The sequence below is a fragment of the Diceros bicornis genome, chromosome 1, assembly GCF_020826845.1.
Source record: "Diceros bicornis minor isolate mBicDic1 chromosome 1, mDicBic1.mat.cur, whole genome shotgun sequence".
NCBI classification, from domain to species: domain Eukaryota; kingdom Metazoa; phylum Chordata; class Mammalia; order Perissodactyla; family Rhinocerotidae; genus Diceros; species Diceros bicornis.
This window is the reverse complement of record NC_080740.1, coordinates 74,492,797-74,508,027: the sequence shown is the minus strand read 5'-3', so window position 1 is coordinate 74,508,027 and position 15,231 is coordinate 74,492,797. Positions and strand designations below refer to the sequence as shown.

General features: G+C 41.5%; 1 protein-coding gene across 1 annotated transcript in view; it reads left to right on the top strand.

The window, feature by feature from the left end:
* Positions 1-15,231, top strand: part of EBF1 (EBF transcription factor 1) — a 386,380-nt gene that overhangs the window by 258,502 nt on the left and 112,647 nt on the right. Inside the window, exon 8 of the mRNA XM_058544975.1 lies at positions 677-818. Coding sequence (XP_058400958.1) covers positions 677-818 — 142 coding nt within the window. The remainder of the gene's footprint in view (positions 1-676; positions 819-15,231) is intronic.

Below are 15,231 nucleotides of genomic sequence, written 5' to 3'. Positions count from 1 at the left end.
ATGGCCAAGGTGTCTGGACTGTACCTTGGGCCAGTGCCACCATTTTTTTTTTGGCTTTGAGACACAGATCTAAGACCCTTAATTAGTAAGGATTTTTTTTTTGGGGGGAGGGGGCCGTGATGGTGATGAGGGGGGCTTTGGTCTGATTAACCGAACTAATGTGGGAAGAAAAAAAGTACAAGAAACCCCAAAAAGACACCCAGGAGAGAAAGCTGCCTCCCAGCTCTCACTAAATCCTCTTTTTCATTTCTCTATCCTCTTAACCCTGACACAGTGGGGGGGGAATATTTTAAAGATTCAAAAGATTTTTATTTGCATGATCAACTGTGATATCTGCTTCAGTGTCTAAACTGAAGGGTAATTTAGGTGAAACACAACCACCCTTGTGTAAAAAAAAATGCTAATAAAGATCCTCTTGTTAAAATTATGGTTAACAGTGTACCTTCTGCTGTATAACTATAAACTGTGCAATTTTACTTAAAACTGCATCAAAAGCGTTCCATGCCAAAGACCCACTCATCAATAGCTCCTCTTGTTAGACTTGTACAGCATAAGCACCAGTTATTATGTGAAATAGCTATGCAATTTTCTTCAGCTCCCAGCTGTTATTTATTTAACTTGAGTTTATTACCCTCCATGCTTTTATATTAAAATGTTCATTCATTTCTCTCTGCAGGTCGTGGTGTCTACGACAGTCAACGTGGATGGCCATGTCCTGGCAGTCTCTGATAACATGTTTGTCCATAATAACTCGAAGCATGGGCGGAGGGCTCGGAGGCTTGACCCCTCGGAAGGTACGCCCTCTTATCTGGAACATGGTAGGCGAATCATTTTCATTGGTTGGCATTACTACTTTAACTGTGAATTTATTTGGTTTCTTTCTTTCAACTCCACCACATTGTCTACCCTGTTTCAAATTTCAAATGTTCTGTTGAACAATACTGATGCTGAGTATTTAAAGACAAGAAGAGATCTTTGAAACCTAGCCTTTCTTGTTGCACAGCCCTCTACCAAATGGCTGACATATCCTTTCTTCTGGTTGAGAGAGAAAGGGAGACCTGGACCACTGCTTTATTTTAAGCTCCCACTTAACTAAAAAATAAAGGCCAAAGCAGGGTAGCAAAAATCATGATACATTTTGAGTTTACCATTGACCTGGTTGTATAATGAACTCCATTCTTTTTACAATCCTGCTGATGTATCTCTCTGACTATATATTTAACTTCATTTGGAGATAAAGTCCAAAGTCTAGGCTGGAGGTGCTTTCTGAATATGAAGCCCAAACTAGATGTCCCTCTCGTGCCCTGTGCATACCACTACCCTCATCATCACATGAGGGAGCCTGATTTCTGTAGGTAGACTTTGGTGGGGAGAAATCACATTTGTCTTGAGAATTATAGCTAATCAGGGGTGCTTTTGAAAGGACTGGAGGAAACCAGATAAAAATTTGAATCAAGGAAAGTGAATGCCACTCAAAGGAAACATGGGCTAGAATGAGTGTACATCTGAATGTTTCTATACTAAATGTATATGTAATGTATCTATCCTTTCTTCCATTAGTCCATCCATCCATCCATCCATCCATCCGTCCATCCATCCATCTACCTACCCATCCTCCATCTGTCCACCCACCCATCCATCCATCCACTCATCCATCCAAGAAACAGCAACTGAGACTCTACTGGCTACCAATCACCATGCTAGATTTTCTCTAATCTCCTTCAAATTAAACTCTTAACTCATTTCCCCACTTCACTTTCCAGTGTGCTAGGTCTGCAGGATTCTTTTAGAAACACTACCACACAAATTACCACCCAATTGCCTGATTTTTCCATGGGCCATGAGCTGTCCATGATATAATTCATAAGATAGAAAACTCCCTTTCCTGCCGGCATCCCAATTTAATAAACACACCACTATCATTATTTTTGCCTGATTTTTTTTTCTGTGCTTAAAGAATACATAAACTGTACTTTTTATTAATTAGCCAGATGTGAAACTCTTAGAAGGGATTCTTCACCACATCTAGTTTTACAGTCTTTAAAAAGTAAACCATCATCTTTCAAAAGCTGCTTCTTTATGGTTTCATTAGTGCTGAGATGAATGGATATTACTTTTTGCAGGAGGCCATTTGAAACACCTGCTCATGATTACATTCCTAGTTCCATTCCTGTACTTAAAATTATTCTGATCCTCACTTTACAGTAATGTTGCCTTTTTAATACCCTTGGAGTCACTTAAGGCATTGTATGACTAGAAATGTTTAAGTGGAAGGGATAAGGAAAAAATAGGTAAATATTCAGTAGGCACAATTTGGAGATCGCTGGCAAAAAAACCGAAGTCTTGTTTTTTGACTGTGGCTGGTTAGTTACAATGGTTACTGTCCTGCCCAGGTTCAGGCTTGACTGTTAGTTTGAAGTCTGTCTGTCAAGAGTTCACAGTTTCAAAAGGTGCTCCAAGTGCAGACCACACCCAGCTCCCATTCCTGCCCTTGGGAAGCCGGTGAGAGCATGTAACACCACACAAATCATCCCCCCACCAAAAAAACCCAACACAAACCAGCAAAAGAGCAACGTGCTAGAAAGGACACCTCTAGGTCATGGAGGTAAGGAACATTACTTTGCAATGTGATGTGGAGGATAGTCTTGAAATAGGAGCCAGGAAACCTAAATTCAACTCTGAGTTTCACCTCTGGCCTTTGTGTGACCTTGGACAAGTCAACTTACCTTTAGGGATCCTTAGTTTCCTTCTTGGTAAAACGAAGGTGATGATCTGTAGGGGGGTAAAAAAAAAATGTGTGCCTTGGGTGGGGGCAGGTCATGTACATAGGGGAAGTGGGCTGGGTGGAGACTGCAGAGGAAGGGCAAGTACATGCTCTGCTGCCCCCAGCCCCAGCCAGTTGTCACCAAGGGGAGTGAGAGCCCAGTGGGGCCAGATGTTCCAGTTTGGCAAGATTTTTGGCAAGAGTTAAAACTCTCCTAATTTTTAACTGTTGGTAACTAATTACAAAATTTTTAAACCCTGAAGGGAGGAGAGAGGGGAAAAAGTCACTTAGAAAGTGACTAACTTTAGTTAGTTAGTCATAGGCTAACACTTTGAGATCTCTGGATCAAAAATGTCTCTAAGCTCCCTCCCAGCTGAAATACTCTCACTTCTAGGTGTACCTAGTAATATTTCATTTGGGATATCATATTATTCTAAGTTTTAAAGACAGCATTTTATTCCTCTGCCCCAGTTTGCCAGTCCACAAGTGGCCATGTTATTATTAGCATATTATTCCAGAAAATGATGACATTTCCGTATTTATTAATGGTTAACCATCACTGAGGATGTGGGTATATCCTATCTCCTTTGGCTAGGGGGCCTCCCTCTTGCTTCACTTCTCTCCAGAAGAATAAAAGAGTAGACACGTTGAAGTTCTTTGAAATGACAGTAACATGGAAATCTGCTTCTCTGCAGAATGAATCAACCAACCACACATAACCACCCACTCATTCAGACACTTTAAGATGATATATAAATATCTACTCAGCAAAGGGTGACTATTGGGCTCTTTCATTGGTGATGTGTGGGAGTGGACGTCGATGCTAATTTATGTTGATTACGGAGTATGGTAATACTTTATCTTGCCATTGAAAAATCGTATTAGAAACTGCCCTGTTTAAGACTTCCAGAATCACATCCTCAGTCCTCTGCCCTTCCACTCCCCCAACCCCACCTCAAACAGCTACTGCACAGTGAGACTGCAGAGTATCGTCACCTCTTAGGTGACCTGTAGGAGCCTTCGTTTTTCCTCATTCTGGGCTTTTTGCCATCTCATTTACAGGTAGCCTGAATTATCTTGAGCTACTCTGCACATCTCTATTTATATCCTGCTTGTCAGACAGTTGGAGGAAAGTTCCCTTTCGTGGCTCATCTTTCTGCATATAAGTAGAAATAGAGACCATGCTTTACATTCATGCAGTCTTCTCTGTGTGACCCCACAGACTCCCAAACCTCTGTGCTCGAATAACTGTGCCTGTATTTCAAGTAGGAGAGTTGACAAAGGCAAATTTATTTCATAGAATCTTGCGTGGTCCAAAGAGGGTGAATCCTGGCACACTGTAGCTCATGGTAATTGCTCTCCCCGCTATTTTTTTCTTCATTCATAAATACTGAGATTTTCTTTGGCTGGATGTTTATGGGAGAGTTTAGGCTAGTGAGGTTTCCTCTCTAAGCAGTAGCTGTATGGAAGGTGCACCGTTGTGGAGAGAGGCAGCCTCAGAAGGTAACTACTCCTAGGGTTCCGATTTTTGAAAAAGCATAGGCTTGGGCCAAAGACGCTAAATTGTCACCACCCAGGGTAACGCACAACTCTGGCTTGCGTGCCCGCCCTGCCTTTACATCACTTGGGCAAATTCCTGAGGACTGTGTGCTGGAGATCTTGATAGGACTCGGGGAGTGTTGATATTGTGCTTGTTCTCCTGAGGTTCAGGTTGTGTTTACTTGAATTTAAGGCCATCTGTGGCATCGTTTTCTCTATTTTTCCCCCCGTGGCAAAATGCGATGCCCTCCCAAAGCTATAGTGCAGGGACCCTGTCAGCTTGCATGCGCTAACACTTTATTATCTAATGATCTAATATGCAACAAGGCAAAGTGCCGGTGCTCATCATTCTGACACAGAATGCCGGGAGAAGTGACTAAATTACTTTATGTACCATTAGCGTGAGCAGCTATGGTGAACTCACCGGCAGCATTTATGCAAATGCCGGTGAATACACTCTAGTGGCTTTGTCAGGAAGCCCTCTGACAAGCAGTTTAAATGCTCATTTTTTTTAGGGGACTTTTTTTTTTTTTTTTTTTTTTTTGGCATGCATGTGATTTTCTCCCTTCCTCCTTTCTTTTCTCCTCTCTCTCCCCTTTTTGGACTATTGGAGCACTTGCCTCCTCCATGATTACTGGGGAGATCCGAGCAGGTCAGAGAGCTCAGTGGGCCATCAGTAGGTGCCCTTTCCAGGAGTGGGATTAAGGCCTCATTCTGGTGTTTTCCAGATTTGGGTTTTTTTTTAATTGTTAGGAATTTGTGCAACCTTCATATTTATTTGAAAAATCAGTAGAACTATTAGTCAAGATGAATATTTTAATGTTCATGAGTTCTGACCTGAGGTCTTGCTTGATTTTGTGACTCAAATATAGATGTTTTAAGCACCTCACTTTTTAAAAATGAAAAACGATTGAAATTTAGCTTTTGTGGGCATCAGATATGAATGAATTGAATTTGCCTTCAAAGTAATTATAAAGATTGAGACGTGAAGTGTAAATGTGTCAGGATCCCAAAATAAAACAAATCAAAATGAAAGTGGGGTTTGGTCAAACTAAAAATACTTTGTAGAATCAGGAGTGGTGATAGAATCACTGGGCCCATCTCCTTGCTGTAATTACACCGTTAGAGAAATAGAATCGGATTTTCGTCACCACCAGTTAGTTCTGACCTTTCCCTTGTAGTGTCCCCTTCCAGCTGTCCCTGACAATATGGTGTTATTCTTGCTCTTTAGCGTTTGACCTTCTTTAATCCTTTTGCTCCAGACGAAAGCAGTTTTTGCTTCTGTTGGTTGCCCCTGGGCATCCAGCCCCATTGACTCCCTGTGTCCTGCTGCACTTAAATTTGTTGTTTTAAGGACATGTGGAGAAAGATGGTTCAGGCTTGGGGAGATTACTCCAAATTGAGAGACAGTGTGGAGCTTCCAATAGAAAGGAGAGGCCCCCTCCTCGCCTCTCTGTGTAATGAGGCCCTACAAAGTGGCTAGTAAATATCAGTTGGATCTGATAGAAGGAGGCTCGGGCTGTCTGATGGAGAGCTGGATTTGGTCCTGACTCTGCCATTAACTAGCTGTGTGACTCTGGGAAGGTCACTTTGCTTCTGTGGCCTCGGTTTTGCATGTGATCAATGAGAGCTAGGTTTGGTCATCTCTAGACCTCCTTTTAGCCTGCGCTGTTCTTTAGTGCTCTGAACTGAAGCCCTTGACACATGCCTTCCCTTGTCTGGCACCTCCTTCAGGAGTTACCCTTGGAGAAACAGGGCTTTAGGAGAACAGAGAAATCCACTGGCTGTTTCTAGGATAGCCCTTTCTTTGGATCTCCAGCCAAGGAATAAGGTCAGTAAGGTGGACTTCAGATCATTCCTTCCTCCATTCATTCATACTAAGCATCTACTACATGCCAGACACTAAGCTAGGTGCAGTGGCACAAGGCAGATCCAGTCCCTGTCTTCACAGAATTTATGATGTAAATAGAGAAGAAAGATATTAAACAAAATTTACAACTAACTCATAAGAGTTGTGCATAAAAGGGGGACCATAAAAGGAGTGGAGAGGAGTAAGGTGTCAGGGAAGCCTTCTTTGAGGAAATCACATTTATGCCAAAACCTAAGAGATGATAAGTTTTCACCAGGCAACGGGAACAGAAACAAATTTCCAGGCAGAGAGGACAGCTTGTGCAAAGGCTGTTTTGCTTAGGTGGGTTTAAGGAACCAAAAGGAGACTGGGATGGCTCCTGTTGCTCCCAGCAGCTGAGAGGGTGGCAGGAGATGAGACTGGGGTGGCTGCAGAGGGCCAGATCATGCAGGCCCACGTGGGATGCCCAGGCCGTGGTCAGTGGCTATTGTGAAATTGTGTGGAGGGCCAAGCAGGGCTTTGATGAACTCAGTGTCAATTATAGGGACTCCTAGCGTGTCATGAAAGCCCCGGGCAAGGTGGCTCTGAGTTGCTTATAACTTTACTCTTCCCTGCTGGCCTTGGGAAGCTCACCAGGGAGTAGGCTGTGCCTCGGAGCTGTCCCCCTGATCACTCCTCTTTCTAGCAATAGTGCGTGTGTTCAAAATAGGAAGAAAGTCAAATATTTTGAGAGTTCTTTTTCCAGATGGTTTTGGCTTATTGATACACTTTTTTCATAAGTACCTTAGAAAGAGTTTACCTATTGACTTCTTTTTGAGTTTGTAGAGACTTACCTTTTTAAGACCTTCAGACTGGAGGGCTGCTGCTTTATTTGACCTAGGAAACGTATATTGCTTGTCTAACTCCAACTGAAAAACCTAACGTTGGGTGAGTGAAAATACAATAAACAACAGAGAGAAATCTACCCTCCAAATTTATTTTTTCCCTCTCACCATGGGCAATGTCTGAGTCACAGCTCAGGCTGAGTGAAGAGCCATTGAAGGACAGAAGGTCATCTAGTACACCTCCTCATTTTCCAGAGAAGGAAACTGAGACCTGGAGAGGGGATTTAACCTCACCCTCACATAGCTAGTTTTCAAAATCCATTTAGTGTTCTTTGCACTTGCACGTGGTATACTGGCTGGCATGTGTGAATTTTAGGATTTGCACAGCTTTATGGTCTCTGGATAACACAAGATGTTGGAGGACTTGGGGTCCACCCTTGATGCCTTTACAATTCAGGTTCACTGAGGCTTGCAGGGGTCTCTCTGGGACTCTCAGGATCATGAGAAGAATGTCTGTAAAATCTCTCCAGCTTCCTAATAGAAAGCACATTCAAAACACAAGGGCAGAGGATGAACGACACAGAGCTTTACACTTAGACAACGGCCCTTCATGTAACTGGTTTTGGTGTAGAACTCCAGCCAGGCCGGCTTAGGCAAGAACGATGAAGGGTCCGAGTTAAGTAGAAAAATATCGGCATCATCTTGTGTTACTGATGGTGGCATATTACGTCTTATCAATTGATTTTCCTACTTGAAAAAGGAAGACAGATGCAAGAACAGAACATTAGGGTTAAGAATATCCAGATGTGTCATACAACAGAGCACAGAGGCCTTGGATTTTTCAAGCATCAAATCAGGCCTTTTTCTTTGAGCAGTGAGTAAGATGTCCTTTGTCTTCCCTTGCAATAGAAAGGATGTGGTAAGGAGGCAAGATAATCAACAAGCATGTAAGTAAAGACTGGTTTTCAGCGTATCCTCTGAGTAATCCATAAAGCAGATAACACCAAAAATTTTAACACTGGGGACTTGGTAGCCAGCAAGCTCTCAGCATCAGGCAAATTGAAGAGTTCATGAGCCACAGGTCACTGCTAAGCAGGTGATCTTTGTTATCCTTATTTGAATATGACACTACCAACAGCATTGCTGACAAAGGAGAGATAGTTCAGGACTTTGCTGGCCTGCTTAATGGTGACCAGGCCAGGTAGTAATATGTACTATTATTATTATTATTATTGCTATTGTAGTTATGTTTGATCTATTATCAGCTAACATTTACGGAACATTTACTCTGTGCCAGCACTGTGGTAATCATTTTACTTATCAAATCCTCCAATAAACCTGATGCGCTATGACAATTATTATCCACATTTTACAGATGAGAAAATTGGGATTTAGAGAGGGTCAGTAACTTACCCAAAGCCACAAAACATATGAGAATTGGACCTGGGACTCCACCCCAGGTCTACCTAACCACATGGCTCTGTGTAATGGTAGTACTAAGAATAATGAAAATAAACACTCTTTGAGTCCCTACTGTGCTGCGCACGTAGTGCTGTAGGCACCTCATTGTAAAGATGAGGAAACCAAGGCTAGAGAGAGGTTAAGTAACTTGCTCAGAGTTGCACAGCAAAGAAGTGGCAGATCAGGGTTCAAACCCAAAGATCCTGACTTTGGAGGCTGTGCTCTCAACTACTTGCTTTCTACATCCTACTAAAATTCTTTCCATCTCTTTTCCTACTGTTCTTATTTTTTCTCAGTAAAAGCAAGGGAATTATACTGGTATCTTAAATAGACCTTTCAAAAGTTAGCCCAGAGCACATCTTTTTGAAAAAAAAAATGAGCATACTCTGTATGTTTACCTTATAGTTCATTTTCCTTCAATAACTTATTTTTTCCCTGCCTATATCACATTCTGCTAGTCAAAGAAAATACTGATTTTATTTGATGACTGATATATTTTCTATGGAGCTGGCAAGAGAAGAAGGAGGCTGGTAATATTTTATTTATTTGCAAGGATGTTGTAACTCATGTCTGCGGAAATCATTTGTTGATCATATGGGCTCCCTGGCACGTGTACAAGGTAGAGAAGAAGGAGACCATGAGACAACTGTGAGATTGTGACTTAGCGACTACTAGGATGCTCACAGTCTCCTTGTCAGGGCACTTAAGGGTTACTAAACCTCATGCTCCCAATAATGTGGAAAACTGATACGGATTTGGGGAGGCTGTTTTCTTACATGGATTTCTTGACAAACCTGTCAACTGTGGGAAGCTTCCAGTATTTGGTATTTTGTGTGACCTAATAAATGAGGGAACCACACCTAACTCATTTTAATAAGCCCACAAATGTGTGTGTATGTTGTGGGTGGGCGGGGGGGGGGGGGCTGCGGAGCAGATGGGGAGAGTGGTGCTTTCTGCTTTTATTTTAGACAGAAATGACAGGAGTTTTTTGTCATATATTTTTTAATATATATATTTTAATTTTTTAACTTATATTCAGTTATAAAAGCATCATAATCCAATTGTGTTTATTTGCATAGTTGGTCGTTCCAAACCAAGGGCCTCTTTCTACTTACTTGCCACAGGAGCTTCCCTCACTTGAGAATTTCAGAGGATTCAAGGGATGCAAATGTGCAAAGAAAGCTTCTATGTACTGGTCATAAACCTTCTTAAGATGAGATATTTTGGGGGCAGTGGCCAGGAGTGGGTTTCAAACATTTTTACTTGAACATTTTCAGTTATGCAAGCAGAAATAAATAAAAACAGAGCACTGACACCTTTGCTACATGACCTCGAGTGTGTACTTTGATTTCTTTGATTTTCTCAGTTTCCTCATCTATTGGGTAGGGGAGGGGGGCTTGGTAGAGTCCTGTGTGTCCTGATGATTTGTTGTTTGAACCCAGCTGATTCTGTGAGAAGTCCCCTGTCTCCTGAGGTGCTACACATACCCTGCCTTCGTGAGTGGCCACCAAAATGCCAAGGTGATGGTCACTGCACAGGACAGATCTAAGGCCAGCTTCCTTCACCTTGGGCATTTCTGCAGGAGGTTAACAGTGGGTTCCAGGAATCCTGGCAAAGTCACAAAGTGTGGCATACGCATCCACTCGTGCCTTAGGTAGCTCTCACCCTACGTTCGTCTCTTTGAATTCCTTCAGCTGAGATGGTGTAGTGTAGTGTTGAATCCACTTGATGGTTAGCAGTAAGCTTTTAGACTAGGTTTCTCATGCAGTATGCGAGATGGTTTTAGGTGACGGGGAAAAACATTAAATTTTTTTTTTAAATAGTTATATGTCTATCTTAATGCATAAGCAAAAAATACAAAGCACTCCAATGTTGTGATCTCACAGCTGTTCTTGCTTAGGGCAAGACTGAATTTAAAGAAAAAGTAAGTCGATCTAAACAAAAATAGCAACTAAATAATATTAAGTCAGTCATAGCATAAGTGGTACAGGGATGGAACAAAGTCAGGACTGAAGTTTGGGAAACTGTTTTAGAGGGCTTAAGGGTTGAGGGAAGTAATAATTCTTTCAAGTCACCAGGAAACAGTGTAGGACCCTGGGAAACATTTTTTTTTTAAAGAGTCAAATATTGTTTTTTAGAAGAAAACCTTTTTAGCTCAGTTTGCCATTAGAATAGACTTAATGTCCTCATAGGATTTAAGAAATCAAAACTTCTCCTAAGCTGTTAACTCTGTTTTTATTTTTAAACAAGTAGTGTCTGCATGTCAGAGAGCAGAAATTAGTGTGGAAAGGAGGATTTGAGTCAGGGGAGAGAATCAGCCCGGGTCCACCCAGGCAGCACATTATGATAATATATATGGAACCAGCTGGACACTGAGCAAAGCTGACATTGTGTTGTCAGGGGCAGAATTGCCCGTCAATTTCTGAGATAGGATTTGAGTTCAAATGACAGAAAGAGCAGCAACTGTGTTGAAACTGATGCGTGGGGGAGGGGCAGGGCAGGCAGGAACCAGCCAGGCCTAAAGACAGGAAGCACTGGTACCTCCGGAAGGGGGTGGCTCTGTTTTCTCATCTGGCTGCTACCCTTCCTTCTAACCTTAACATCTGTCAGCAAGATCCACCTGGGCCCTTGCATGATTAGAGCCCACTACAGGGGGAGCTTACTGGTGCTAATTTTAACCCCCAAGAGAATGGGGTGCCTGCTGCTGGAATGGGGACCAGATCAGCCTAGGAAACCGGATTCCACGGAGCCACTGCTTATCCACTTAGGAAGCCCCGTGTGGGTGTAGTGGATTGTTAATGACCACTGGAAGGCTTCTCAACTTCTAGGCTACTCTGTTTAGTTCTTTAATATCTTAACAACTCTGCTGATTCTTCTTTAGTTCGTTTGCTTATCCATTCAGCCATTCCATCATTCATTTATTTAACATATATTTGTTGATTGATTGTCTATTGTATTAGACAATAGGGATTCAGAAGTGAACAAGGCAGGGACAGCTGTTGACATTATGAGGTATATAGTCATGCTTGTGTGCATATTTATGTGTTGATATTAAGCAAATAATTGCACATAGAATTACTTAAATTACATTGATGGTGAGCACCGTAAAGGAGCAATACAGACTGCTCAGAGAGCTTTAAACAAGGGGTGTCAGCCAAGTCTGAAGATTCAGGGACACTTTTAAAATTTAAAATAAGAATTACTAGCATTTCATCAAGCAAAGAGAAAAGAACATTTTAGGCAGAGAGGAAAGCATGTTCAAAATTCCACATGGGGACAAAATAGAAGTTTGGAGGAAGGCTAGTAAGGAAGGTGGGTTAGTTCTGAGATTTAAGAAATAAATTTGGAAATTTCCCACAAGTTGCTTTCTCTTTGACTTGGAGATTTGGATCCAGTGTATTTTCTTAGTCACAGGCTAACAGAACTCTGCCCAGTAAAGGGCTAGCTTTTAGACCAATGTTTTTTGAGTGATGACGATTTTGCTGTTATGATAGCAGCCTTTGAGCATTTACTACCCATCAGGTTCAGGCTAAGCACTTTGTATCAACTCTTTTAATGCTCCTAACACCATAGGAGGGCACTACTATCATTCTCCCCATTTAGCAAATGAGGGAAACTGAGGTCATCCTTCAAAAATTTGGTTGTGGCCAAACAGAAAAAGAGTTTTTCATAACTGCAGCATTTGGACCTCTAACAGCTGAGCCCCGGCGACCATCACCACTGTTCTTTCCCCCTGTTTAGTCAGTACTGATCCCCTCACATTGGACTTCAGAGGTGGAGAGAAATTCTCCTGCTATTTGATCACGTAATATAATTCCTGCTTCAATTGAAGCAAATTGACGACGTTACTCAAAGGCAAATTGAAAAGCCAGATCTGTGCTAAATCCCCAGGGTGCGTTAGTTGGCATGTGCGGTGATATATGGGAAGGTGCTTTTCTGGGTTAAGATAAAAAATCCTGGTATCACGTCACACTATCGGGCACCCCATCTCAATCTCCCTGTGCCAGCCCTGCAACTTGAAATACTCAGTGGACAGAAAAGAAACTTTATAGAAATTAGGTGATCATCATCCTTATCAGATGAATATGATGCCATCTGTATGATTTTAGCATCCTCAGAAAAAAGGAGATTTACCTGGAGAGGAGCAAGAGAAAATCTGAGGCATGGATTTTAGGACTTTTCTGCCAGCCTGCCTTGGGCAAGTTGACTGGGAGATGACCTAGTAATTAAGATCCTGCTTAAATGTATGTTGCTGGTCAGTCATAACAGAGGCACCGACATGGGAAGCCAGACGGTAACCAGAGAAGGAAAGGAAAAGTGAAACACAAAAGTAACACTCTCTAGCCCACAGGGCGCAGAAATAGATTTTAATTGGCTAAATACTTATCTGACCACTAAGCATGAAAGCGGAACCCAGGTACTAGTATATTTTTATCCCAATCTGTGAAATTAATCAATATTTTTTATGTGAACATATGCTCCTGTGTTGCTGGCTTATTTAATTGACAGTTGCAATCAGCAGGACACCAGTTGTTCAAACCCACATTCTTCCCATAGTTCTAGGGAGACATGCAGCAGGAGATCATGAAGCTAGAGGCACAGACAATGTCAGATTTGGGGCCTCTTCTCAACACGTAAGTTTCTTTCATTGACCTTGGGGCAAAGTAATAAAAACTTTAAGAGATAAGCACATGTAAAATACATAGAAATAGCAGTAGACTTTGGCAGTTATTTAGAAGAATGATTAAAATTAACATGGTTGGTACACATCAAGAACTTTCTTTAATTTTTTATTGTTCTTTGTCTACCTCTCTTTTGGGCACAGTTGGGAAGCCAGCAGATACTGAACAGCTGCTGTATGCTGGGCCTGAGGCAGATGCTTTTAGGTGTCTTACGTGTGGGATGGTGGAGGGGAAGATGTCCCAGCAGTTCCAATGTATTTTATCATTTCTTAATGGAGGAGGAAAACATAGTTTTGGTCATTCTTTGCTAAAATCTTCTGGCTGAATCATCAAACTAGCTTTGCTTTTCCAGTTACTATTACCTGCAACAAATCTATAAAGTCAGACCTCAGATTCCTCTACCTTTCAACTTTGACAGAATCCTAAAAACTCGTCTTGATTTGGTTAGCTAAAGCCTGTGGAATCCAATCTTTGTTGCTCTAAAGAAAAAAAAAAAAAACAAAACAACAAGATGGGGAAAATGTAATTAGGGTATTATTTTAGGATAACCTATTTAATCAGTCAACTTTTATTATTTTCTTTATATGTGCAAAATTCTGTAATGAACACCACTGAGAAGGATAATGTCCAGCCTGAAAATGAAAGTTAGGGGAAGCTGCCCTCCACTTCAGAAATGGAGGTTCCCATAGTGCTGCTTTCACTTGTCTCAGATGGTCAGACCCTGACTGTGTGGTTAGCAGCCCAACTTGTAACAATAGAAAAGCTTCTGAGCTTGGAAGTCTGGCAGTATTTTCAATGTTCCTGTGTTTAAATTGGCACCTGTGGTATTATATTAGGATGCCATTTTTTCAACTTGGAAATAGAAGAAGGTAGAAAGAGATTTTGCTATAATTCATATGTGGGGCTGAGTCTTAGGGGGAAAATAACTTTACTTGGAAATAGAGTAGTAATATTCAGTAAAGTTAATAAATATCCACCCTCTATCTTGGGAATAAGGAATTGCACAACCATGATTTTATGGGACTTTTGCTGTACTTACATGATTAAAGTGAATATTTTAGCCAAACTGAGCAGAAATTTTAGATAAATACCAAAATTAAAGGGTAGTTTGGGTGTTTTAAATATTTGACTTTATCAACCAATGTGGACTCTCCAAGTCTCAAGTTTAAGTGAGTCTCTGAGATTCAGTTACCTCATTTGTAAAGAGGAATTTAGAATAACATCCGTTTGCCTACTACTCAGGGTTGATTTTAAAAATAATTGAGGGGCTGGCCCAGTGGCATAGTGGTTAAGTTCACGCGCTCGGCTTCGGTGGCCTGGGGTTCGCCAGTTGGGATCCTGGCCACAGACCTATATACTGCTCATCAAGCCATGCTGAGGTGGCATCCCACATAGAGCAAATAGAAGGATGTACAACTATGACATACAACTATCTACTGGGGCTTTGGAGAGAAAAAACAAAAAAGGAGGAAGGTTGGCAACATATGTTAGCTCAGGGCCAATCTTCCTCAAAAAAAAAAAAAGAAGAATTGAAATAATGTATGGGCAAGCCCTTTAAAAACTTCACAATGCTAGTTAATTCTCAGCTATTGATTAAGTGCAGAGTACTGTCTATCCAGTTTGTGAATGAATGAGGTCCCTGCCTGCAAGGGATGTGTTGACAGTTGGCTTGATTTGTGTACATATATACATGCCCAGTTATACACATACACACACACATATATCAAGATAAAAGTTCAAGGAGAAGTGCAGTAAGTGACAAATGAGTGGGAAAGACATGGAGGAGGTCACTGAAGTGTTAGTGTCCTGTAGACTGGGATAGATAGAAACAGCTTCATGCAAAAGACCAGTCTTTTTGTCAAAGTACTGTTTGACTGGGTGGAAGTGAGTGGTATAACCTTCCTGAAAAAGAAATGGTGGAAATGTGCAAAGCATGTTTGAAGACAGTAGCTTTGTAGAGCCTGTCATCATCATCATCTTCATTATCTTCCTCTTCCTTCTCCTGCAACTCCTCCTCCTCTTCATTCTGTCTCCCATTTATTCATGGCTTACTCTGTGCTGAGCTCTGTACATGTAGATTAACTCATGTAAACCTCACAACAACCTCATGAG